This window comes from Lontra canadensis, unplaced genomic scaffold, assembly GCF_010015895.1.
Source record: "Lontra canadensis isolate GAN:19392208 unplaced genomic scaffold, GSC_riverotter_1.0 scaffold60, whole genome shotgun sequence".
NCBI classification, from domain to species: Eukaryota; Metazoa; Chordata; class Mammalia; order Carnivora; family Mustelidae; genus Lontra; species Lontra canadensis.
In genome coordinates this window covers 6,268,169-6,293,955 of record NW_022631054.1, presented here as the reverse complement: position 1 = coordinate 6,293,955, position 25,787 = coordinate 6,268,169, and the positions used below count along the sequence as shown (strand labels likewise).

General features: G+C 42.3%; 2 protein-coding genes across 29 annotated transcripts in view; both read right to left on the bottom strand.

The window, feature by feature from the left end:
- Positions 1-25,787, bottom strand: part of MACF1 (microtubule actin crosslinking factor 1) — a 337,353-nt gene that overhangs the window by 164,948 nt on the left and 146,618 nt on the right. For all 28 annotated transcript variants that reach the window (XM_032877332.1, XM_032877340.1, XM_032877337.1 and 25 more), the window contains exons 5-6: positions 24,298-24,390; positions 619-785 (exon numbers count right to left, since the gene is read on the bottom strand). In XM_032877332.1, coding sequence (XP_032733223.1) covers positions 619-785; positions 24,298-24,390 — 260 coding nt within the window. The remainder of the gene's footprint in view (positions 1-618; positions 786-24,297; positions 24,391-25,787) is intronic.
- Positions 12,092-13,390, bottom strand: LOC116879265. The gene is given in 2 exon segments (XM_032877370.1): positions 12,092-12,226; positions 12,228-13,390. Coding segments are annotated over 2 exon segments (1,065 nt in total). The 5' UTR covers positions 13,247-13,390; the 3' UTR covers positions 12,092-12,180.

Here is a 25,787-nt window from a genome sequence, read left to right as displayed (position 1 = left end):
CAGGAGCCCAGCGCTCGCTCATTCTAAAAACGCACAGCAGGTAGGCTGGATTTCAGGGGAAAGGTATCATAAACTAGTAGAGTAAAAACTGGGATGTGTTTCTGACCACTAAGAATGCAGTAATTTTGATTTTTGTCAGCAAAATTCCTCTCTTCCTGACTTCTCTCACCCCAGCCACCTGTTGTTCCTCATCCACTGTAAGCAAGCCCCCACTTCAAGTCCTCTGCACTTGCTGCTTCCTCCCAGTGCATCACTCTGACCCTGGAAGGCCTGCATGGCTCACTCCTTTACAGCTCTGCTCCAGCACCCTCATCAGAGAGGCATCTCCAGCGACCCTGTCCGAAACAACACACCCCATCCCTCTCTGCCTGTCCATGTGCTTACCATCATATAACACCAGGTGTTTGTCACCTAATAACAAATAAGCTCCATGAAAGCAAGAGCTGCTGTTATTTGTACCTGGTGCCTAGAATAGCAGGAGTTCAACACATATTCCTTTTTTAAATAAGTAAAACGAACCAGAGTCTTGAGTTTTGGTTGAGAGGAAAAGCAGCTTTATAACTTATTACAAAAAGATGGGCAGCTCCTCCAGGCACAGGGGAATTCTATTGCATTTACCTGTACCGGTGAATAAGTGCATTGAACATCTTCCCATCACTCCAGCAGGAGGAAAAATTGGTACATTTAATTCCTGTGTAACCAGCTGTCACCTTCTGGGTCCACAAGAGCAGCTTCTCCTTGGCTGACATGTCCCCTGACTCTCCACTAATGTAGATGTCAGAGATCTGCCAAAAGATGGGACACAGAGTACTTCAGTATAAATACGATGAAGCCTTCTAGCCTTCTCTTCTTCATGCGTATGGCTCTTAGAAGAAGGAGATCCAAGGTGGGCAGAACTTCAGACAACAACTCCAACATAGATTCATTCTCTTTCGTAGTCGAAGCAATGCAAATTAAAACCACAGAGGTCATTTTTCACCTACCAACCGGGGTAAGTCTTTTCTAATGATACTATCAGTACTGGAGAGAATACCTAACATGGGTTCTCACACACCACACTGCTGAGAGTGCACGTGACCTAACTCCTCCAGATGTCAGTTTTGAATCAAGTCTTAAAACGCACATAGACTTGACAGGAAACCATCAGAGATACACGCAAAAAAGGTTTATCCAAGAATGCTTATCAAAATATGATAAACATTACAGCAAAAATTACAGAGCTTCAACTCTAATGAGGGATTGATTGATTACAAAGCAAGGGTATATATATATATGGTAGAATTCTCTTTAGGACTTAAAACGGTATGCTTTAACCAGTCTTAATGACATTGGAAAATTATCACCAAATTTTATGAAAAGAAAAAGAATACAAACAAAGTAATATATAGTAAAGTGGTTTTGTGTAAAAGATATATTGAATACCTAAGTATACAGTCATATGTACAGATATATATATGCATACACAAGGTATGTGATAAATGCATATGTGTACATGAAAGTAAATAAGGCAAAATATAGGAGAGAAAGACACCAAACTAGTCATCTCAGGTATCTCTAAGTGGTAGCATTAGAGGTGATATTTCTATTTTCCAAATTTTTTATGTCATATGCATTTTTATAAGAAAATGAACAGTTATTTTATGAAACCCCTCAAATCTAGCACAGGAAATACTTTAGAGAGAGGACGATGTGGGAGAGAAGTGCATGCCTTTGGTTCCACACAGACCTGGGTTTGAATCTCAACTTCACCAACTGTAAGCTGGGCCTCAGTCATAACATCTGTAAAGTGGGAATACTACCTACTACCTTTTCTCGGGATTGCTATAATAACCAACAAGATTATAAGTAAATCACCTAGTCCAAACACAGGCCTACGCGCAACAGAGTTCCATTCACTCTTCCTCATATGGAAGATGGTCTTCCTTTAATTCTTACTTCTATATAACTTTAAATGTTATCTTCAATTACTGGGTTTTATTTCATACATTTGATCTTATCTCCCTTAAGACTACAGGTTTCCTGAGGAGCCAGTCCCATATCTTAATAATCAGAATGATCTAAAATTCAAGAGCAGCCCCTACAAGGGAAAGCTTGTCAAAGTGGCATGTTCAAGAAGTCGGGATTTTGTGGAAGAAATAACTTCCAACTCTGAGACTCAGTGACCACAGAGCTTGCATGCATCACCTACTACCTAGTGCTGTGCTGGTCAACTGCAGCATACTTAACATGTTTAATTAATACTCACTTAGTCTAAAAAGAAAACAATAGGCAAATGTAAAAAACTAAAATAAACAAACATATTCTGGGGTAAGACCCACCTAGAATCCTGAGACGCACTATTTTTTTGACAGCAAACTTACTTGTCAGTAAATTCAAAACAGCGTGTAGTATAACCAAACAAGTTTGAGCTAATATCAACAATGGTTGTCTCTCCTGGAGTGGGACTATGAGTAAGTTTCTTTTTACTTTTCTTTTCTTCAGACTTTAAAAAATGAATGTATTTTACTCTTATAATGAAAGCTACAAAATAACCTTTATCAATAAGAAAAAGAATAAGCCACTGAGTCAGAGAGACATGCATTTGAGAGGAGGAATGTACACTCGGGCAAATAAATTATCTACACTTCTTGCACCCCTTCTTCCCCATATTTAAAACAGAATAATAACTTTCTTGTAGGGTCATTATAAGGAGAAAATAAAGTGATGTAGGTAATGTGCCTAGGGAATGAGCATTTCCTTTCTGTCATACTAAAACAGCATGCTGGGGTGCCTGGATGGCTCAGTTGGTTAAGCGTCTGCCTTCGGCTCAGGTCATGATTCCAGGGTCCTGGGATCAAGCCCTACATCAGGCTACCTGTTCAGCAGGGAGCCTGCTTCTCCCTCTCCCGTTCCACCTGCTTCTGCTCCCCCTCTGCCCCATCAAATAAATAAATAAAATGTTAAAAAAAAACCAAACTGTATGCCCAGCACAATTCTAGGGCTGGGTGTTTTGGGCAGGGAAGGCACAGGCATGTCAGTAGAATACCTGTCTCTCAGCTATCTCCATCAGGTGTAGCACTGTGAAAGGAGTAGCTCCCTGGTGGTCAGTACAAGGGCCAATCAACAATAAGGCACTTCCAAGTCTCTGAATAGAATTTACAAACTCAACTCCTAGCAGATAAGACTAAGTATCTGGTGAAGGTATTCTAAATTCAGAAAAACACAGGGTCAGGAATTTTAACACTCCACTAAGTACACAAGAAAGCTGAAGACTACTAAACAGTACTAAGGTGTCTGAAGAAAGACTATAGGAACACAAGAGTATGAGTAGCCTGGGGCGCCTGGGTGGCTCAGTGGGTTAAGCCGCTGCCTTTGGCTCGGGTCATGATCTCAGGGTCCTGGGATCGAGCCCCGCATCAGGCTCTCTGCTCAGCAGGGAGCCTGCTTCCTCCTCTCTCTCTGCCTGCCTCTCTGCCTGCTTTGTGATCTCTCTCTCTCTCTGTCAAATAAATAAATAAATAAATAATCTTAAAAAAAAAAAAAAAAAAGAGTATGAGTAGCCTGCATAGTCTAGAAAAGGGGAATCAATACGTGTTGCCTCCAAGACTGTGATGGCAAAATGGTGGCATAACCCAGTAGATTCCAGGATTCTCGTCCCCTTGACAGGTGCATTTCTACAGGAGAAATCAGGCTGCCAAACTTTGATGATGCCAGTTAGTAAGATCACCCTATAAATCTATCCTTTCCACCCATTGCTATCTCATTGCTTTGACTCCATGTTCACCTGACAATCTTCAGATTAGTATTTGCTCACGATACAGATTTCCTAAAGCAACAAAATGCACTGAGTGGTCAGTTCGAATACTGTAGCACTTGGAGGTTATAACTCATATGTAAATTAATTAATTTATATCAGTTAATCTCTAGCAAGTATGACCACTGTGAGTTAATCCCTTAAAATTTAGTCAACTCCAAGTATGCTGGGGAAAAAAAAATGTACAGAGTTGCAAAGCGGAGGGCCCAACCATGGACCACAGTATCCAAGTCATCATCCTGTAACTCTGGGTGAAAACCAGTCCCTCCCCAGGACCAATTCTATTCCAGTTCTTCTTAATAACACTTCAAGATGCTCATGTCAGTGGCTAGATACCACCCACCACTGACAGATCTCACTGTTTCCACGGTACCTGCCTCACACACATATGAAGACAAAACCACTGTCAGGAACAGGATATGCTGAAGTGAAAAGGGATAGAATCCGAATAAACAAGAGGAAATCTGAGTATTTGGGTTCTTTGTTAAAAAAAAATTCCACTTAATTAGCTGGCATTGTATGTCCAATACAACTATAGTCAATCTCTGGTGTATCCTATCTGCCAATCACAGTTATCTTGTATATCACACCGAAAATAGTTCAATGAACAGCTTTCCTTCAGATTTTCCACACAGCTATAATGAGACAGGGAAATGGCTGGATCCCTCAGGGAAAGGAAAAATGCCCTGTTTGGATTAGGGCCTTTCCTAGCCTGTGAACTGGATGAGAAAAATGGGATTATCATCACAACCATCTCAGTAATTAAATTGGGTTTTTGTTCACCTCTTCATGGAACGCTCACATGTGATGTGCATAGTGCTGTCCTTGGGCCTTAATCTCCCAAATGCAGAAACCTAGCTTCCGTGTCAGGGAGCTTTCTCCCTCATCTGGATTTACTTTTCTTTTCTTTCCTTTTCTTTTCATTTCATTTCATTTTAAAGATTTATTTATTTATTTTAGAGAGAAAGAGTGAGCGAGCATGAGCAAGCAAGAAGAGGGGCAGAGAGATTCTTCAGCAGACTCTGCACCAAGTGTGGAGCCCAGCACAGGGCTCAATTTCATAACCCTGAGATCATGACCTGAGATGAAACCAAGAGTCACAAACCCAACTGACCGCACCATCCAGGTGTCCTATCTCATCTGGATTTTTAAAAAGAAGCCATCTGGAGAGGAGGACAGCTTCAACACCATCCCACAGACTATGCAGGTCTACCTGAATTCTCTTTCAAACCACACTTTCCAAGTCTTGATTAATTCCTTCTCTGAAGTGTATCTAAAAATTTAATGTGTTCCTAATACTTCAATAAGTATTTACTGAACAACATCTCGTCTGTGCTTAACATTCCAGGCACCATGGAGAAGAACAAAAAAAAGTCAAACACCATTTAGTCATTCTGTTATTTCTTTGACAACCACTCTATTCTAGGAGCTGTGGTTAAGTTCTTGGTAACTCAAGATAAAAAAGTCAAACACTGGGGCACCTGGCTGGCTCAGTTGGTAGAGCATGGAACTCTTGATCTCAGGGTTGTGAGCAAGTTCGAGCCCCACACTGTCAGTAGAGATTACTTAAAAATAAAATCTTAAAAAAAAAAAAAAGAAACAAAGAAAGTCAAACACTAATTATTCATTCTGCTGTTTCTTGACAATCACTATATTCTAGGAGCTGTGTTTAAGTTCTTGGTATCTCAAGACAAAAGCACAACCTCAGGCCTCAAGTCCAAGCAGTTTAACAATATGACACACAGAGGGGCCAATGCTGTGACAGAGGTAAACAAGTAACCCAAACTAGCAATGCCAACGTGAGATGACAATTATGTTGAGATGGCATTTATGCTCAGTTTCAAGATATAAGTAGAAGTTAGCCAAGTGAAGAGGGAAATAAAAAAACAGAATGCTTGCCTTGAAAAAACTAGGTAATTTTTGCCTTATCTGGCTAAAATAAGACTATCCCAAATATAAGGCCCTCCCCAATTTTTCCAAATGATAACAGATGGATGGAAGAGAGGAATGGAAAAGGGAAGCTTTGTGGTCCTCTTGAATATATAAACTTTTAGAAATGTATTTACATAGATAAACACTTATATATAAATTAAGCAGTATATCTAATGCATTAGTTTAGAATTAATGCCACTTGCTTTGATGAGCACCAGGCATTGTATGGAAGTCAACATCACTGTGGAAGTAAACATGACTACAGAAGTCAACATCACTACAGAAGTCATCACTTCCAATGACTTCCGATCACCACACCCAAAACTAATTATTACATTGCATGATAACTAACTGGAATTTAAATAACAACTGTTTAAAAAATTTGAATTAATGCATTTTCTACTTTTACATTTCATAAAACCACGTTATTCAAACTCTTTGCATGCATCTTTGTCATCAATGCCTTTTTCATCAGTAAAGCTACTTTGAAAAAAAAGTAAAGCTTTTTGAGTGAATATTCTAGAAAACATCATCTCTACTTCTTATTAAGATTCTTAATAAAGACAATTAATTAAGACACAATAGCACTTTTCTGGATCCATGTTGTCACTGGAAATTTTATCCCCCCCGCCACTAGAATCCAGTTGCATAACATTGAGCTAGGCTTTTTTCCCCCATTCATTCATTCTATTGGTATTTATTTATGGTTCCCATAATGTGAACACTTGCTGTGTGTTTCTTAAGAGATGTAAATGATTTTTTTAGATTTTTAATGTGATTAAGACTTATACACAATACATTCAATGCTTCAAATTAGGATGTTTATATTCTCACAAATAATATAACTAAAACTTTCTTGGGCTTTTTGTTTAACCAGTTATGTGGGTTGCCATCAGCTGAACTAGCAGATCGTGACACTAATCCATTCATCCTTTTTCATGAACTGACTAATTTCACTGGGAGCCCAATAACAAGAAAAACTTTATAAAAAGTCAAATACAAAGAGAACCCCTCTTTTCTGAAGGCTAGTTTCTGGAGGGAAAAAAAAAAAATCTTACCTTGCATGTACCATATGTGGTAGGTCATAAGAAAGAGTTATGCTGAAGGCCCCAAAGAAGCAACCATAACTGAGTAACTAGTAATACCTAGTAGAGGATCTCAGCAGATGAAAAGTTAGTAAGAGTTATAGTGGTAAAAAAAAAAAAAAAAAAAAATCACACTTTAACAAGTATGATTTAAACTTACCCTTGAAGGATGTTCTAGAATAGACAAAGAGAAAGAAGAAAAGAATTCTAGGTAGAAAGTGAATGCAAACAAAGACTGGAAGTTGAAATAAGTTGAAACTGGAATAGACGGTTGAGGGGTTGACCCATTAGGATAGGTAGGTTCAAAGGGAAAGTTAACACAGGAGAGAAGTTTAGATAGATCACTGAGAGTTCGAAGGCTAGGATGCGGAGTTTGAACTTTGTTAAGTCTATGTATAAGTCTCAGGGAATGGGACTAGATATAGTGAGCAAAGAGAGACTCGATTCTCATGTCCTGAAGTTTGTAGCTGACCTTATCCCACGACACAGATAGCATCAGACTGAAAACTTCCATCCAAAGAGCAGGTGAGGGGAGGTGCCATTGTTCATAACAAATGCCTGGCTAGTTAGAGGGCCCTAAAAGCAGCTGTGTTTATTACCGACATCTGAGTTGGGTAACAGTCAAGGGGTGCTCCTTTCAGTATTCAAATTCATAATCTTGGAGGGCTGTCTAGGGAATATGATTAGAATGGAAACCTTAGGTCATAAAATATGGATATCCTTCAATTCTACTACTTTTGGTAAACAGCTCTCTGAATACCAGTTCTACTTGAAATATCACTTCCATACACAGGGTGTGAAGAGATCTTCCATCACTCTACACCTACATCTGCACTTGGGATTTTCAGACTTTTTATTTTCTGATGGTTATAAAATGCTAACTTGTTTTGATATTTATATCATTGACTACTAGCAAGAAAGGCATGTGTATGAGGCATCTGGGCTTCCTTTTTTGTGAATTGCTTATTCCTGGGTTTCCCCCTTATTTTTCTAAAAGGGTGTTTACCTTTTTCTTATTTGGTAGGAATTCTTTAAATATTAATACTAAATAATACTAGCATTTATTGTGCTAACTTCTAAAATTCCCACAACTCTACAAAGTGTATACTACTCTTATCCTCAATTTACAATTGAGGAAATTATATCACAGAGAAGTAACTTGCCCCAAGGTACACTGCTGGTAGATAGTAGAGAAGGAATTCAAACTCTGCCTATCTGGCTCCACGCTCAGTCTCTCTCTCTTTTTTTAAATTAATTAATTAATTAATTAATTAATATTTTATTTATTTATTTGACAGACAGATAGCACAAGTAGACAGAGCAGCAGGCAGAGGGAGAGGGAAAAGCAGGCTCTCCACTGAGCAGGGAGTCCGATGCGGGGCTCAATCCCAGGACCCTGGGATCATGACCTGAGCCGAAGGCAGCCACTCAACTGACTGAGCCACCTAGATGTCCCTCTTTAAAAAAAAAAAAAAAAAGATTTATTGATTTATTTGTCAGAGAGAGAGCACAAGCATGGGGAGTGACAGGAAGAGGGAGAAGCAGGCTCCCCACTGAGCAAGGATCCTGATGCGGGACTCGATCCCAGGACCCTGGGATCACGACCTGAGCTGAAGGCAGACACTTAACCAACTGAGTCACTCAGGTATCACTGGCTCCACATTCTTAACTACCTTACTTATACTACAGTTCAGAGATTCTGAATATTAATCCTTTTCCAGAATATGCATTATACAGTTAATTACCACAATTTTTCTTTCCATTTGAAATGGAAAATTTCAAATACATGCAAAAAGAAACCAAATACTATAATGAACTCCTAGGTACCCATCACCCAGTTTCAAACATTTCAACTCATAGCTAATCTTGTTTCATCTGCACTCCACCCACTTCACCCTCCCCTGTTATTATGAAGCAAACCCACACACATGGCATTTCTTCCATAAACACTTTAGAAAGCATCTTTGAAACATAAGGACTGGTTTTTTTTTTTAATATTTTAAGTACTCTCTACATCCCATATGGGGCTCAAACTTAGAACCCCGAGACCAAGAGGTGCATCCTCTACTAACTGAGCAAGACAGGCACCCCAATAAGAAAGGCTTTTTTTTTTTTTAATTTCAATTTTTAAGTAATCTCTATACCTAACATGAGACTTAATCTTACAACCCTGAGATGAGGAGTCACATGCTCTACTGACCAAGCCAGCCAGGCATCCCTAAATCACGAGGACTCTTTTTAACATAACCATGTCACTATGTTATACCTAAAAATTCATGATGATTCTTCAGTAGTAATTTTTTGAAAAACAAAAGAGTCCTTTCTTAAAGCTCTAGCTTTGACTTTAACTGCTACATGCATCTAATAGGATCATCTGGTTAATTTTGCTTTCTTCTTGCAATAAAAAGCCAATATTAGTAAAACAACTCCCTATAATTAAAGAGGAGAAACGGGGAAGGGATACTTGTAAACCGAAAAGGCTGAGCTCAGAAAATAATATACCAACAAATTTCCTTCTCATCACTTCTAGCCCCCAATGTTATCTTACTATTCACTGTAAGGACTCTAAGGTTTCGTGGTGAGGACACTGGTACACAGCCAGATTCTTCATTTGACAGAACCTGCCCACGTTGTGGACAGGAGACTGGCATGGGAGCCAAGGTAGGGAGGGGGAAGGGGTTTTCAGTCATTTTCCTTGTTCCAGTAAGTCAGGTATTATGGATATTGATGGAAGCTGTGGGGAGGGAGTCCTCCGGAGAGAAGGTCTGTGCCTGATACTCCCACCCAGCTCCAAATCCTAGTCCACTTATTCTGAAAACCATTTTTGTTAGCTGGTCCCTGTCATCCTATTTCCGCGTTAACTCTTTCCTGACAAGGGACGTATCAACTATCACAGGTGAACAGCAAAGTAGACCTTTGTTTTCTTCTATCTAAACCCCACACTCAGCAAGAATCAGTTTCCATTTCTCACTATCCTGAAAAGGAACAAAACCCACTGGGAAGTTTATCCAGCTACAGCCTAGTCCCATGCCCATCAATACGACGTGGGCGGATCAACAGGAGAGACGACACAGCCTGAGTTATGCCAATGACAGACAGCACTCTGGAACTTGAATTGCTTCCAGAGGAGGGTTACTACTCTGACATATTAAAAGCAAAACAAGCACCAAAAAGTAAACCAAAAAATCAACTCTGTGGAGGTGCCAGCTGTCTCCTCTTAGGAAAGAGCTGGAGTGTGACCAGCAGCTGCTCTTCTGACCCCTGTGTCTTCTCAGGGCTCTCACACTCCACAGAGGGACGGTCACTCTTGTCAGATGCTCTCGCCTGGAGTCTCAACTCACATTTTACAGGAGGCCTGTGGGGTCAGAGCACACCGCCTCTGTCTCCTTGGCTGCCGCTGTCCTTGAGGCCTGGGAACAGCCTGCTGGTAGGGAGCAGCTCCCTTAAGACAGCTCCTGTTGGAACCAGTGAGGGTTTCAGGCCTCTTGGCCTAAAGGACCTTCATTCTGAACGGACTTCACACTTATCTTGAGAGGTTACTTCCCATCTGTGATATAGGATAGTCAAAGTCTGTGGTCCCTGCTTCACATGATGGACATGGAGCCTCAGAAATATATCAGCCTTCTGAGCTGAGAGTCACTGAGGTTTTCAGCCTGGGCTCTTACTGACTGGTCTGGCTGTGTCTGCTCTGAAAGGGTAGAAGGAATGGGATGACCAGAAAATACCACACACCAATTTGACTCATATTGAACAGCCAAAGAATCATGCTGCTGTCAATACTGCTGAACCACAGATCATGGTCCAAAGGGTTTCTTCCACCACTCTTCTCCCTGAGACTACACAGGGCCGTTCAGACACTTCCGTTCTCAGTGTGGACATACCAGACTAAAGTGCCATGGTCACCTATGGCCCATTATCTAGAACTGATTTCCATTAGGAGTTCCTTAAAATTTGACACTCCAAACTTTCTGTCAATCTCACACTCAATTATAAGCATGTTTCCTAAAACATTACGGTGCCTCCAAACTTCTACTTTAATGCCAATGGTATCAAAAGAACAATCAGTTCAGCAAAGCTGCTCTGCATCCATTCCAAAGACGAGAGCTCAAATGCTCGCACACTCCACCCTACCAGCCTCCACCTTCTTCCTCTCCAACTTCTCTCTCCCTTCCTCCCCCCACAACACACATTCTCTACCTATGGAGGCCTCTTGCCCAACCATATATAATAATTATTTTCAATGGCCACCTTTCCCTCTACCTGTTGGGAGTTTCTAAACTCTGTAATAACAAAGGGCGCTGACATGAGCCTACCCGTGGAGCCAATTCACCCCCAAAGAGGACATTTTAAGCACTGATCAAGCACAAGAGACTGTGTCTGCTCAGCCTCATGCTGTCAGGTGGTAAGCAGGGCACCGTACACAGGCTACATCCCTGCTTTGCAGACACCAGGGCAGCTGGCCACAGGTAGCAGGGAAAATGCCCTACTTCATCTCCCACCTTTTGCTGCTCTCGTTTCCTAAAGCTTTTATTTCTTCTGTTGCAGAAGCTGACATGCCAACAAAAGTTCTTCAATCAACAATTTATAACTTCAGTCACCCATACAATTACACACTTGGGCTGGGTCCTCTCCCCAAGCCTCAGCCTCCAGATCTCTTGAATGCCTACCTGCTCCTTGACCCTAAAAGCATTCACAGCACACTCCACCAACACTACAGCCACCTACACCTCAATATACACCTCACCAAAAAAAAACTTGTTAAAGCCATAAACAAGTCCAATCAGAACACAAACTTTTTCAGCCTCGAACCTTCAAACTACCCTAACCCCCCTCTCTGGATTACTCTTCAGGTAATTCTGTGTGCCTCTCCTCTAATGTTGGAGTTAGGAACCAAAGGATCAGCCCTCTCCACCTGTGCGAATATTGGATGGGTATTGTCATCAGCAGTGTCCCTGCAGGAGCAAGAACATCACTCTCCAGGGAAGAACAATCCTGCCGGTGAGAACTGCCTCACCCCGAACCCTTCAGCACTCTCCACGCCTTCCACACTTGCTTAGGAGATGCAGCCAGGCCTCCCCTCATCCTTTCCACTACATCACAACTTCCTGCTCCAGGGAAGCTGATAAACAGACCTGCCTGAGAAAGTTAAGTGCCGTTGAAAGATACCCCACCAGATAGCTCAAGCAATTATGCTGTGTGGTTACTCTGAATCAGGGATTCCCCAGAGACAACAAAAGACTTGGTTTCAAGCATCAAGAGGCAGACCTGAAATAGACTCCGTTTGCCAAACCCAGTCACTAACTCTTGGTACACAGCACAGGTAAGCTTGAGAAGAAGCACCAAGATCCTCACTGTTTAGCAAACTCCACTTTAATAAGTTTGAGGGCCAGAAATCCAAACATAGCCCACCAACCTCCTCCAGACCCCACAATGGGGTGTGACTTGCCTCCAAAGAAAGGGTGCCATCCTCTTCCGAGAAGGATGTGGAGCTCTTTTCAGGTTCTGTTTCTCTAGGTCGGAGCCCACGAAAATGTGGCCCATCACTGCCATAGCCAGAGGAGGAGGGCAAAATGCTCACCGTCCTACCGCTGATGGATAAATCACTCTGAGAAGTAGGCAGTCTGGGACCCTGGGGGGGCACTCGACCCACGGCAGGGATTTCTGTGCGTCTGTGGCCTCTCGACTGGTCCAGGGGGGAAGAAGGGACAGAAGGTTCTGCAATCCAGGAACCTATGTGAGGGGCACTGCAGAGAGCTGCGGTTCCTGCCCCTGCACGCGAGCCCTCTGAAAGGTGGTCTGGAGTCCCTGAGACGGCGGGGTGGTCTGTCCTGGGGAAAGTGCTGCTCCGAAGTCCAAGCGGAGTCCCTCCTTTCCCCACTGCAGTCTCTCCTTGCAAAGGCAGCAGCACAGCCCGGCTGCTGCAGGATGCTGTCCTAGGAAATTCCACCAGTTGGCTCACTGACTTCTCACAGTTCCTTTCCGCTGGGTTATCAAGCAGGTGAGCGATAACAGTCATCCCCTCTTCCAGGGAATCCCAGACCCCTCTGGCAACTGATGACTCATTCTTCAACAAAAGGTGAGCAGTCTGGATCTCCCCCTGGAATCTCTCCTTCACCTGCACGATCATACCCTGATCGCCCACCCCTGAGTTGGGGGCTGAGTTCCGAGGCAGCGAAATGTCTGCAGGGGGATGCTCTACCCCTCCCACTCCTTCTTCCTTTTGGAGACTCACTGTTAACTTCGGTTGGGTTTCCGTCTCTTCAATGACTCTGGTTGCTTCCAACGGTTCTTCCTCATGAGATACCTCTGGAGTAGGGGTTTTCTTCCCCCTCCACTTCCTTTTAAACCGAACCCTTTTCTTAGGAGATAGGGGAGCCTTCTCAGGAATAGCTAGTGAATCTTTCGGCTCCTTAACACAGCCCAGTGAATTTCCCATCGCCTTCCTCTCCTAATCTCATCAAAAACGCAGCTAAGCCGGTCCTGGTATCCCAGAGAAATCCCAACGTTGGCTTCATCGGATTTGATGCACATTTAAAAACATGCACTATGCCGGCAATCCCTCCAATTCTTTCTCCCTCCCTCCCCGCCTCTCTGTCTCTCCCAGCCGCTGCCGATTCAGACAGCCATCTTACAGGCTCAGAGCTGCAACAAGACAAATTCAAAGCATCTCACTGCAGTTCAGAAATCACTTGACCTAAAAGCAGACAGAAACCGGATTGGCTGCAGCTTCCGCTCTCCAAATATGAGGTAATTGGAGCACTGCCCTCAGAAACACAAACAGAAAGCAAAAAGGAGCTAGAAACCAGGGGAGGGGAAAACCTACGGAGGGCGAGGAGGAGGGGGTGGGATGTAAGAGTAGAGGGAAAAGGGAGGGGAAACAAGAGAGGCCATGGAAGAAGGTAACGTGAAGGAAGGAGGAGGAGGAGGAAGAGGGGAAAGCAAACCAGCCTGCTGCTACCAACTGGGCAGGGAAGGGCCAAGAAGAATCAGGGCTGGGGATGCTGCCATTATCACTGCCCCCAGCCTCTGAAAGGAAAGAGATTCCAATTGCTGTGCCAGGATGTCCAAATGAAAACATCAAGCAATGTACATATCCGTTCAAATTTTTCAGGTCAGAAATAATAAAATTATTTTAAACAAAGTATAACCTGAGGAGAGACCCGAGCCTACTCCTCACAGTTAAGACACACAAGGCTTTAAAGATCTAGCCTCCTACAGCATTTATTTCCCTCCTCCTTGCCTTCCCCGAGAGAAAGAGAGCACAGAGATCTGTTAGTTCTGTTAGTCAATGACACAGAGGAGACACTCCGAAATCAGTTTGGAGTACTGTTGGGAAGCTCCATAAAAAAGGATACGGCTTCCGAATAAAACAGAGATGCCCCGCCTCTGCTGAACAATAGTTGACACACCATTTGCCAGTCCTGCTGATGCCGCCAGCTAACACTTCCTTCAGCATTTGTTATGTGCCAGGCACTGTGCTAAGCTATGCACTACCTCATTTCATTCTGTCAGTAACCATATGAGGTCAAAATCACTATCCTACAGGTAAAGACAGAGGTTTAAGAAAGTTGATTAATTTGCTCAGGGCTACACAGCCAGTAAGTGGCAAAAGCTAGTATGTGAACTCCTATTTAAGACTTTTCATTTCAACCCCATGTTATAACTGCGGCAGAGATGAGTCTGTTCTCAATTAAGTAAAACAGGAAGATACCCAATGTTCTGAATTGTCAGCTAGGCTCACATGGGCCCAGGGCTCAGACAGATAACACTGCCTATTGGGAGTAAGAGATGAAGTTGATAAAACGAGGCCCAGATGGTTTTTACTCAAGTTGCAGTAGGGTAGAAAGTCTGAATTAAAGTTTTAAAAGTTGGATTCAAAAGTCACCCTATTACATCAGTGGGATTCACCCACCCCAATTTTTAGTACAGTGTCTGACAGATGAGACAACATCATAACCCAAGGGGCTGTGGATGGAGTGGGAAGAGTCTGTATGTGTTTCTTCCCTACTGCCACTGTTTATTCTATACCCAAAGCATCCAGACCACACGGCAGAGGGAAATGGCCTGCCTGGCTCTATGTGAGCCCCATCCAATCTCTCCTGGAGTCCTGAAAAATGCCCTCCAAATAAGGAAAGCAGTGAGACACCCTAAAGCAATAGCTCCTACATGACTGCTCCTGAGACCCTGCACCCGTCTGCCTCCACGGCGGTAGGTGTTTTTCCCAAAGCCTTTCCCTGCAGCTGAGTGTGAAGTGGCAGCACCATCTCATGGTGATCCTAAACGACAGCAAGAAACCAGACGAGGAGACCAGAACAGGATAGAAACTCAATCAGACTACAGGATACCACTGAATCACCAAAACCCCCTGACATTACAGTATAATTCTCTAGGCAGGCATCAGGCCTTCATTCCTCCAACAAAGAGGACTGGAACCATGGACCTTTCCAGATGCACACCCCAAGGCCCAAGCAAGAATAAAATTCGTGAAATCCAAGCAAACCAAACTCCTGAAACTGATCCGCTCCAGGGCAAGAAAGGCAGCTGTTAGGCTGGCGGCTGCGGAGAGAGACGCGGACAGAACCTAGCACATTTCCTTCTAGGAGCCTTTTCTGTTTTAAACTTCTTGCCTATGTTGGAAAAATTGGGCCTTCATTTTCTTCTGCTCCAGAGGAAAAACTGGCCTCGGGAAGGAGCAGAGCTTTCAGTAGAGTAGGCCTAGGTTCAAATTCCCAGCTCTAGGAGCTTCATAGCTAAGTACTAACTTGCTAGGTGGTTCTGTTTCCCTTCCTGTAAAACATGGATACTACCACCCGTGTAAGGGGGTGTATGAGGGCTGATGAAATAACCCCTATAAAGACATGCTGGGCTCAGTGACCGGCCAATAGCAAATCCTTTTGCTTCTCAATTGTAACTTAAGCCACAAGATAGGAGACACTGTACTATCACCACCACTAGGGTCCTAATATCCTCTCTTTCTTGACTAGGCTCTAAGAAAAGTAGATATAGTCTAAGGTCCAAGTTGAAGTGCTTGTTTTCCTTTTTCTTTCTTTCTTTTTTTTTTAAGATTTCATTTTTAAGCAATCTCTGCACCTAACGTGGGCCTCAAACTTACAACCCCAAGATCAAGAGTCACATGCTCCACAGACTGAGCCAACCAGGGGCTCTGGGGGCTTGTTTTACTTCACAGGGGCTCTGCTTCCACTATTTCATTAACTAAGTTAACCCCGATCACCAAGACCTCTCCCTGGACCTTTTTCTCATCTCGCCTGAGCTCTGAGCAGAGGGCCTGCTGCCTTCTGGGAAAGGTGCCCACTAGGGGGGACTAGGGCACAGACATTCTGCAAATGTCTTCTGCTTTGGCTTTGTCTAGTTAACTGTTTACTGCCCACAACTCTTCCCATGGAGACAGCTGGAGTGAATGAACTCATTCATTCATTCCACAAACATGAATGGTGCCTCAAATATACGACAAGTACCATAAAGTATACAAAAATGTAAACCTCGCACCTACCAGCTAAAACCACTTTTCACCTTAACTCCCTGAACTTTTTTTTTTTAATATTTCAGAGTGCTAGACATATCCAGATATTTAATAAACATTTGAGAGTTGGAAAGCTAATTTTGTCACAGTCTGACTTTGAAGAACTTATCTTTTAGAAAAACTGTAAATCAGGTTTGGACAAAACCAAGAGACAAGAAATCCTATTATTAGAATCTGAAAGTGTAATCCACAAATGTCCGTTGGACTGCTTCCGTTGCTCATCTGAACAACCAGCATTGGAAAATGGCCATCACAATCTACTTATCTGGTTTACCTACCCCATAGCTTTGAGAAGATGAAATACATAAAATATCCATTTACTTAACAAATATTTATTAAGTACGTGTTCTAAGCCAGGCCAAGAAAAGGACAAAAGAGACAAAACCCATTGTTAAGCTGGCATCCTACTGCAGAGATCCAGACGACACGTAAACAAATGTTCAAACAGTAGTAGATGTTATCCAAGAAAACGCTGTGCATCACATGCTGATTCTGAGGATAATTTGGTAAAATAAGGAAGTGTATAACCCAGCAATTCCAGTCCAGGTATCTATCCAAAAAACCCACTTCTAAATCTAAACTAAACTAAACTAAACTTTGATGATGGTTATCATCAAAACCAAACAACAACTCACTTTCCTTTGCATAAGGACACATGTACACAGATGTTCATTGTAGCAACGAACGCCTTCTTCATCTGGTAACTAACAGACTACAATAACAGCTGTGCCACACAGCTGCCTGGGGCTCCACTCACGGTATAGTCCACATAGATTAGTTAAAAGGAACAAATCAGGTCCTCTTTTATCAACACAATAAACCTCAAAAACAAAGCTTAGTTTAAGACAGAAAGGGTGTATAGAAGATAGGGTGTGTGTCAACTATAGAAATAGCACATACCATTTATGAATACCTCATCTGTCATAAAGGCACAGAAGCACATATGGGAGTGACCTACATCAACTTCGTGATAGCATTTACCTGGGTGGTTCAAAGGGAGCAAGAAGGTTGTATCGGAAATGTTTCATTAGCACCAATAATAGAGATTATAATGACCATTTCACTGATCCCCTAACATTTGATAGCTCTACTCTGCATTTCTCTTTGGCTTTATATAGCATGTGTCCTTGGTGAGAACAGCTAACAGATACTCAATAATAAAAGACTAGAAAACCGCAATAATACATAACTAGCAAGAGATACGTCATACTCTCTTAAGCAAGACAAGGATAGTGGAGGCTCTATGTAACTCTTTATCAGTCAACCAAAAGCTTTGTAGGCAGGGACCCCTTCCCTATGCTCTCAAACACGTAACTAATATAGACAAACACCTAGCCGTCAAGAACAGCAAAGAGGGCACCTGGGTGGCTCAGTCGTTAAGCGGCTACCTTCGGCTCAGCTCATGATACTGGGGTCCTGGGATCAAGCCCCCACAAGGGGCTCCCTGCTCGGCGGGAAGCCTGCTTCTCCCTCTCCCTCTCCCCCTGCTTGTGTTCCCTCTCTTGCTGTGTCTCTCTCTGTCAAATAAATAAATAAAATATTTTTAAAAAACCAAAAGAGTATGGGACGCCTGGGTGGCTCAGTTGGTTGGACGACTGCCTTCGGCTCGGGTCATGGCCCCGGAGTCCCGGGATCGAGTCCTGCATCGGGCTCCCAGCTCCATGGGGAGTCCGCCTCTCCCTCTGACCTTCTCCTCGCTCATGCTCTCTCTCACTGCCTCTCTCCCAAATAAATAAATAAAATCTTTTAAAAAATTAATTAATTAATTAATTAATTAAAAAAAAAAAAGAGTAAAGGAAAAGAATTTGTAGTCCGTTGCATTTGAGAAGATACCCGGGCAGCAGAGCTGCCCTCTACGGGAAGACAAAGTGGTTATTTGGCCATGCTGAAATAGTGAATACAGAAAAGCAGGTAGCCAATATGCGTGCAAAAGACAGACAAAACCAAAGTATTTTATCTTCTAGTGAAACTGGTAACACGGCAGGGAACAGTGGGCTAAGCCAAAAGCTATGGAAATTATAAGGTCTGTTAATAATTTTAACAAGTTGCTACCAATAACTGTTAATTACTGAGTACATACTGTGCTCCATCTCCCAGCCTCATACCTTCCTGATTCTTTAAATCTCCATCAAGTTATTTTATGGTGCATCTCTTCTCATTTCCCTGAATTATTCAGTTGAACTTGGGCTAAGTCTGTGTCTAGTTCACTTTTATGTCCCACAGACTCTACTTAGGACCTTGTTCATCGTTGGTCCTTAGGAAATGTTTGTGGAATTCAATTAAAGGATATGTTTTCCTGCAAACTAAAACCATAAGAAAATAGCACTTCACACCTACTGTGATGGTTATCATTAAAAGACAATGACAAATCGTGACGAGCATATGGAGAAATAAGAGTCCTCACAGGTTGCTGACGGGGATGTAAAATGGTATAACCACTCTGAAAGATGGTTTGGCAGTTTCTTAAAAAGTTATGCATAAACTTACCACATAACCCAGTAATTTCCTTCCAAGGTATATATCCAAGGGGGGAAAAAACATACATCCACACGAAGACTGGTACTCAAATACTCATATCAACATTATTTATAACAGCCAAAAAATGAAAACAACCCAAATGTCCATCAATGGCTGAATAAACAAAATACATGTTGTACCTATACCACAGAAAAGTGCTCAGCAATAAAAAGGAATAAAATACTGAAACATGCGACAATGGAGATGAACCTCAGAAATTTAAGGCAAAGGGAAAGAGGCCAGACACAAAAGGACACATATGCCATGATCCCATTTATGTGAAATGTCCAGAACAGGCAAATCTATAGAGACCAAAAATAGATGAGTGGTTGCCTGAGGCTGGGGAGGAGATGGGAGGATGGTGGTATAAGTGGGCAGGAAGGGTCTTACTGGTATGATGAAAATGTTCTAACATTGGATTATGGTGATGGTTATATAACTCATAAAAATCATTGAATTGTATAATGGATATGGGTCAATTTTAAGGTATGTAAATTATACCTCAATAAAGTCATTTAAAAAAAAAAGAATTTTCCTAAAATAAACAAACAATAGAAAGGCAACCAAAAGAGTGTTTTAAAATGGTTAAGAAATTAAATGGAAGGGAAAGAAACAGGATGGAGAGGACAGGTGTGGAAGCTAGGCTTCTCTGAATATACCTCATGTTCACTTTTAAAACGTCCCTTTGGAACAACACAGATGGTCTATATAATGTGAAATAAAACTGAAAGGGGGAAAAAGCAATCCCTAAAAATGCAGAAGCAAATAAAAACAAATGAACCTAATCGTTGTATTGAATTAATGGTTTCACAAAAACAGATTTTTTTTTCAAATGACTTTAAAATATAATTATTTGTACATCCTTAGAGGATATACCCCAAGGACAAAGAAAACTGCAAAGAAATCATATACTTCTCAGTAATCATACTGTTAACCATACAGTGTTAATAACACTGAGATTGTGGCTTTGGTTCAAATACATTACATTAACACATACATGTGATTGTACAACACCTACATGTATATTTGTGTATAGAAAAAGGAATAAGTAATATGTTATTGTTGTTAGAATCAAGATTTTCAGCATGAGGGAAAGAGATATAAAATCAAATAAGTTAAATAAAACCATAATTTTGAGGTACCTGCTTGGCTTAGTTGGAAAAGCATGTGACTCTTGATCTTGGGAGTCATGAGTTCGAGCCCCACATGAGGTATAAAGATTACTAAAAATAAAAAAAGAAACTTAAAAAAAACTTCTATAATTTAAGTCTGAATGCGATAAATCAGTATAAATTCATGATTTTTTAAAAGAGAAAAATACATTGGCTAGCTCCGTCCACAGAAAATTGACCAACCCAGTAGCATTCAGATTGTGGTCAGAATGAGAGTTCCTTAGAGAAATAGCTGATGAAGCCTGGGACAAGAAATACACAAAAAGAGTCTGGAACATCTCATCACAAGAAATAAAAGACATTATCACAAAGGACCAAGGAAGTCATGCCAAAGGACTCAGAGTCAACTTTAGGAAGCTCTCATTGGTCAAAGATGAAGTAATTTGAGTATTAGGAAGAATGATAGTTGTATTTTTTTGCAAAACATTTAAGTCTGCTAAAAATCTATAAGTCATAAGTAATACTAAGGGGGAAAAATGAAGAAGAAAGAAACTTTGGAGAGTTTCTTTGGATCTCCCCTTTCCTATAGGAGATACTTCTCAGGGTAACTGATGAAGTGAAATTCTTCTTTACAGAAGTACTCCAGCTAAATAACGAAGATGGAATGAAAGAACTTGAGTAGCACCATTCTGTAACTTCTAATGAAATAGTGGAACTTGCAATAATGATCAGCAGTTAGGTGAACAGCTAACTACTATTCAGTGAACAGCTCATAGGGAATGGGTGGATCAGGCTAATAACAGCTGAACCCACATGTGCCTTCTGATACGTATAAATAAGCATACACCTCAACACCACCATCCTCGCCCTCCACACCACACAAAAAGGAACCTGAATGGGACTGAGCCTCTAGAGCTAAACCACCAGTTTATAAGCAATACAACAGAGGAATGGAGGTTACTGTTTTAAAAGATATCCCAGAGATCCTATCAGCATCTTTATAAACCTTAAAGGACAAAAGACCTGATTTCTTCAATGAATTGCAAGGTTGTGGAGGGGGTGGGGAATTTAATGCAATACACAGACTTTGCTGGGATTCTGATTCAAAGAAACCAACTGTTTTTTTAATGAGGTAACTCGGGAAATTGGCACACTAATCAAATATTGATGATTTTAAGAAATTATTGAGTCTTAGAGTGTTATAACAGTTTGCTTAAATTAAGAATCTTTATCTTGGGCTGCCTGGGTGGCTCAGTCCTTAAGCATCTGTCTTTGACTCAGGTCATGGTCTCGGAGTCCTGGGATTGAGTCCGACATGGGGCTCCTTGACCAGCGGGAACCAGGGAAGCCTGGTTCTCCCTCTCCCTCTGCCTGCTCGTATTCCCTCTCTTGCTGTCTGTCAAATAAATAGATAAAATTTTTAAAAAATGAATCTTTATCTTTCAAAGATACACACATACATACAGATGAAATTACATGAAATTTGTGATTTCTTTCAAGATAACCTAATGGGGTTGAAGGATATAGGTGAGATCATAGTGGCCATGAGTCAGGAATTATTGAGCCAGGTGATGGGTACATGGTAGTTCTTCACACTATTTTCTCTACTTTTATAAATATTTGAAAGTTTTTATAAGAAATTTTTAAAGAAAGGGGACGCCTGGATGGCTCAGTTGGTTAAGCGGCTGCCTTCGGCTCAGGTCATGATCCCAGTGTCCTGGGATCGAGTCCCACATCAGGCTCCTTGCTAAGCTTCTCCCTCTGCCTCTGCCTAAAACTCTGCCTACCACTCTGTCTGCCTGTGCTCACTCTCTCTCTCTCTCTCTGACAAATAAATAAATAAAATCTTTAAAAAAAAGAAAAGACATTTTTAAAGAAAGAGAGGGTAAGCATTTTCCTGATGGAGATGTTCAGAAAAGGAACAGTTCCATTACCCCCAACTCCTCTGTCCCAAGCAAGGTGTTGATTAACCAATTCAGTTTTTATTCCTTGGCCCATGAGTCTCCCTTTTAAAAAGAGACTGAGTTGCAGTCATGGAAAACAGAGACATAGTGGATAGAGTCCTCTCACCTCACACCTATGAGACCAACACTGGGCACCCAGAGTGAGGACAGGTTTGTGGCAAAAATACAAATGACCAAAACAGTTTCTTTAAAAACAAACAAAAAACAAGACAAAACAAACAAACAAACAAAAAAACCTCCCGTGCCCCTAAGGCTTTCCAGGGGGTAACTCTAGTCCTCCATGAAAGCTCAACAAAGTTCTTGTTCCTACCCTAAGGCACCCTTGCCAAGTTCATGTTCCTAGTTATCCCCACACCAAAAGTATGCCTGAAGACACCCTGTGGTTGCACAAAAACACATATTACTTCCATACTTTGCAGATTACCAGCACTGCCTCCAAACCAGAGCCCCAAGAAATAAGGGCCAAACTCAGAATTTTCTCAGGTAATTGGGAATTCAGGGACACCTGCTATTCTGCTTGTAACCAGCAGGTGCCTCCAGTGCCCCAACTAGGACATCACAGCCACTCCGCAGCCCCTGGAGTCAGAGCCTTGAGTTATTTATATTAGCCTTCTTTTCTTACCTGCTCAAGAAGTGCTCCTTCAAATCTATCAGCTTCATAAACAGCAACTGTATATGGGGGAGCTGTCTGAGAAACAGCTTTGTCTGGCTAGGCTAAAATGATTCAAGACAGTCTTTTTATAAAAATAAGACTGGGGCCCCTGGGAGGCTCAGTGGATTGGGCCTCTGCCTTCAGCTTGGGTCCTGGTCTCAGGGTCCTGGGATGGAGCCCTGAGTCAGGCTCTCTGCTCAGTGGGGAGCCTGCTTCCCCCCCGCCCCTGCCTGCCTCTCTGCCTATTCGTGATCTCTCTCTCTGCCAAATAAATAAATAAAATCTTAAAAAAAAATAAGACTGTACTTTTCCAATAGCAATCCAGACTTGAAAAGGATTTGCCCTCTTAGAAAGGGGGCAGCAACAAGAAGGCCGTGTGACCATGTGAACACGACCAAGAGGCCACTGCTCTTGAGTCTGATGGAAGGGACACTTGCGCTTGTTACAAGCACATATACAAACCCGGCTGCTAAGGTGCCTGCTATATGGACTGAATGTTTGTGTCCCCTCAAAATTCGAGTTGAAGTCCTAGCCCACAATGTGATATATTTGGAGGTGGGGGCCCTTGGGAGGTGATTAGGTTCAGATGACATGAGAGCAGAGCCCCCATAACAGGATGAATGCCCTTATAAAAGGATGCGGAGATGTGAGATCGCTTTCTCTGTACACAGGTGTCAAGGGAAGGTCATGTGAGGAGCTAACTGGGAATAGGGCCCCCACCAAGAACCTGCCCAGGCTGCACCCTGACCTCAGATGCAGCCTCCACAGCCTGCATCTGATGCAGCCTCCACAGCCATGAGAAAAAAAGTATTTGCTGCTTAAGCCACGTAAGCAGAGGCTCACCTCGCCCCACTGTGCTTCACTTTATGGCACTCTGAAGATACTGTGTTGTTTTACAAATTGAAAGTCTATGGCAACCATGTGTCAGGCAAGTCTCTCTGTGCCATTTTTCCAACAGTAGTTGCTCACCTTGTGTCTGGGTCCCATTCTGGTAATTTTTCCAACAATTCAAAATGTTCACTACATCCATTATGGTGATATGTGATCAGTGATTATGACTCACTGAAAACTCAGGTAATAGCATTTTTTAGCAATAAAGTATTTCTTAAATTAAGGTTTGTGCATTTTTTTTTAGATATGCTATTGCACACTTATAGACTATAGTATAGTGTAAACATAACTTTTATACACACTGGGGAATCAGAAAATTCATCTGACTTGCTTTGGTGTGGTGGTCTGGAAGCAAACCAGCAGTATCTCAAAGGTGCGCCTGTATTTCATTAGAGAAGCCCAAACTGACAAAGGCTGTGCTATAATTAACCAGGCTTGTTTTAAGATCATTAGAGATGAGGAAAAGTCTACATCAAAGCAGGATTATATGCCTTCACTCCACCCTTCTAAAGCATCAAACCCTCCACTCTCTGAGTCCCCAAGAGCCGGTTTTGACTCAGCAGAGGAGACTTCTAACAACCTGTCAACACTCAGACAAGTGAAAACTCCCATTTCAGCATGCAAATGAACAGGAAGTTCTGGGTTTAGGCCACAACAGCTCTGTCCCCAGGCCACTCCTGCTCTCACCCTTGTTCCTGGCACAGAGAAGGAAGGCTAGGCACTTGGTTCATGGAAGGCTGTACAGCTTCCAGCTCTTTCTAGACAATGTCCAAGCCAAGCAACAGTGACCCCAAACTTCAAAGGCCCTACCTGGAAGTGTAAAATAATGGTCCAGATCAGGCCCAGGGTCAGCTTGGGGTTGCCATCCGTGATGTCATCGTTGCGAATATTCACTAGTTTCACCTGGAAAAGAAACAGAAGCTGATCTCAGAGCTCTGGGAATTTTTGTTGTGATTTCATTTTTATAGATTTTCAGCATTATATATACTTAAAATGATTGTGTGTGTGTGTACACACGCCTGCACACACAGTTCTGAGTTTCAACATCTGTATAGATGTGGGTAATTACCACACAATCAGGATAATAGAACAGTTCCGTTATCCCAAAAAGGTGACTATCCCTCTGTAGTCACACCCTGTCCCCACCCTTAATTCCTGCCAACCAGTGATCCGTTCCCAGTTTTACCTGTTCTGGAATGTTGTATGAATAGAATCATACAGTATGTAAGTTTCCGATACTGGCTTTTTTCCCCCACTGAGCATAATATCCTTGAGATCTCCATCCTCACTGTTACATATATCGGCAGTTTGCTCCTTTTTATGCTGAGTAGTATTCCATTGTATCAACAGACTATGCTGTGTTTACCCATTCATCCACTGAAGAACATTCCGGTTGTTTTTGGTTTGGGACAATAATTTATAAAGCTCCTAGATTCATGAGCATATGCTTTCATTTCTATAGGGTAAATTGGCAGGCGTGGGACTACTGGTATATGTTGGTATATGTTTAGCTTTATAAGAAACCGCCAAACTATTTTCCAACAGGACTGCACCAATTTGCATTCCCATCAGCAAGGCAACCTTGTAATCAGCACATGGTATCCTGAGTGGCTTTTTTATTAAGTCATCACAGCCCTGACTTTTCTCCTTTGTTTTTTTCCCTGGGGGAGGGGGTTGAAAGATCTTCTTCCTTACTGGTCTTTGGCCTGCTCCCACCTCTATTTTCCCTCCTCTATTGAAGATATCCACACCGGCCCATGCCTCCACTAGCATCTGCTTTTACTCGTAAAATCTCATTCCAACAACACGATGTGCATAGACACAGGGGCCCTATCCCCCGCTGGGTGGCCGACAGTCTCATGTGCTGGAAACTGAGAGACTTCCTGGGCTGTGGGACTTTTGGTGATGAAACTGAGAGGATACCACGAAAACCAGCTCAGCTAGCCTCTTCTGTCACACCCTCATGGAGTTCCTGTTCAATTGTGACAAACTGTCCTTGAACTGTCCTCTCTCTCCAATTGAACTGAAATCTGTGTGTCTCTAAAGAATTCTAGAGACCTTGAACAAGCTTCACTTCTCCCCCACACTAACGGTGGCCTGGTAGTACAGGCTAAATGGTTGTGTCCCTCCAAAATTCATACGTTAAATCCTAACACCCAGTGTGATGGCATTTAGAGGTGAGGAGGTGATTAAGTCATGAGGGGGAAGCCCTCACGAATGGGAATGGTGCCCTTGTAAAAGAGAGCCCAGAGAGCTCCCTTGCCCTTCCACCAGATGAGGACACAGCCAGAAGACTGCAG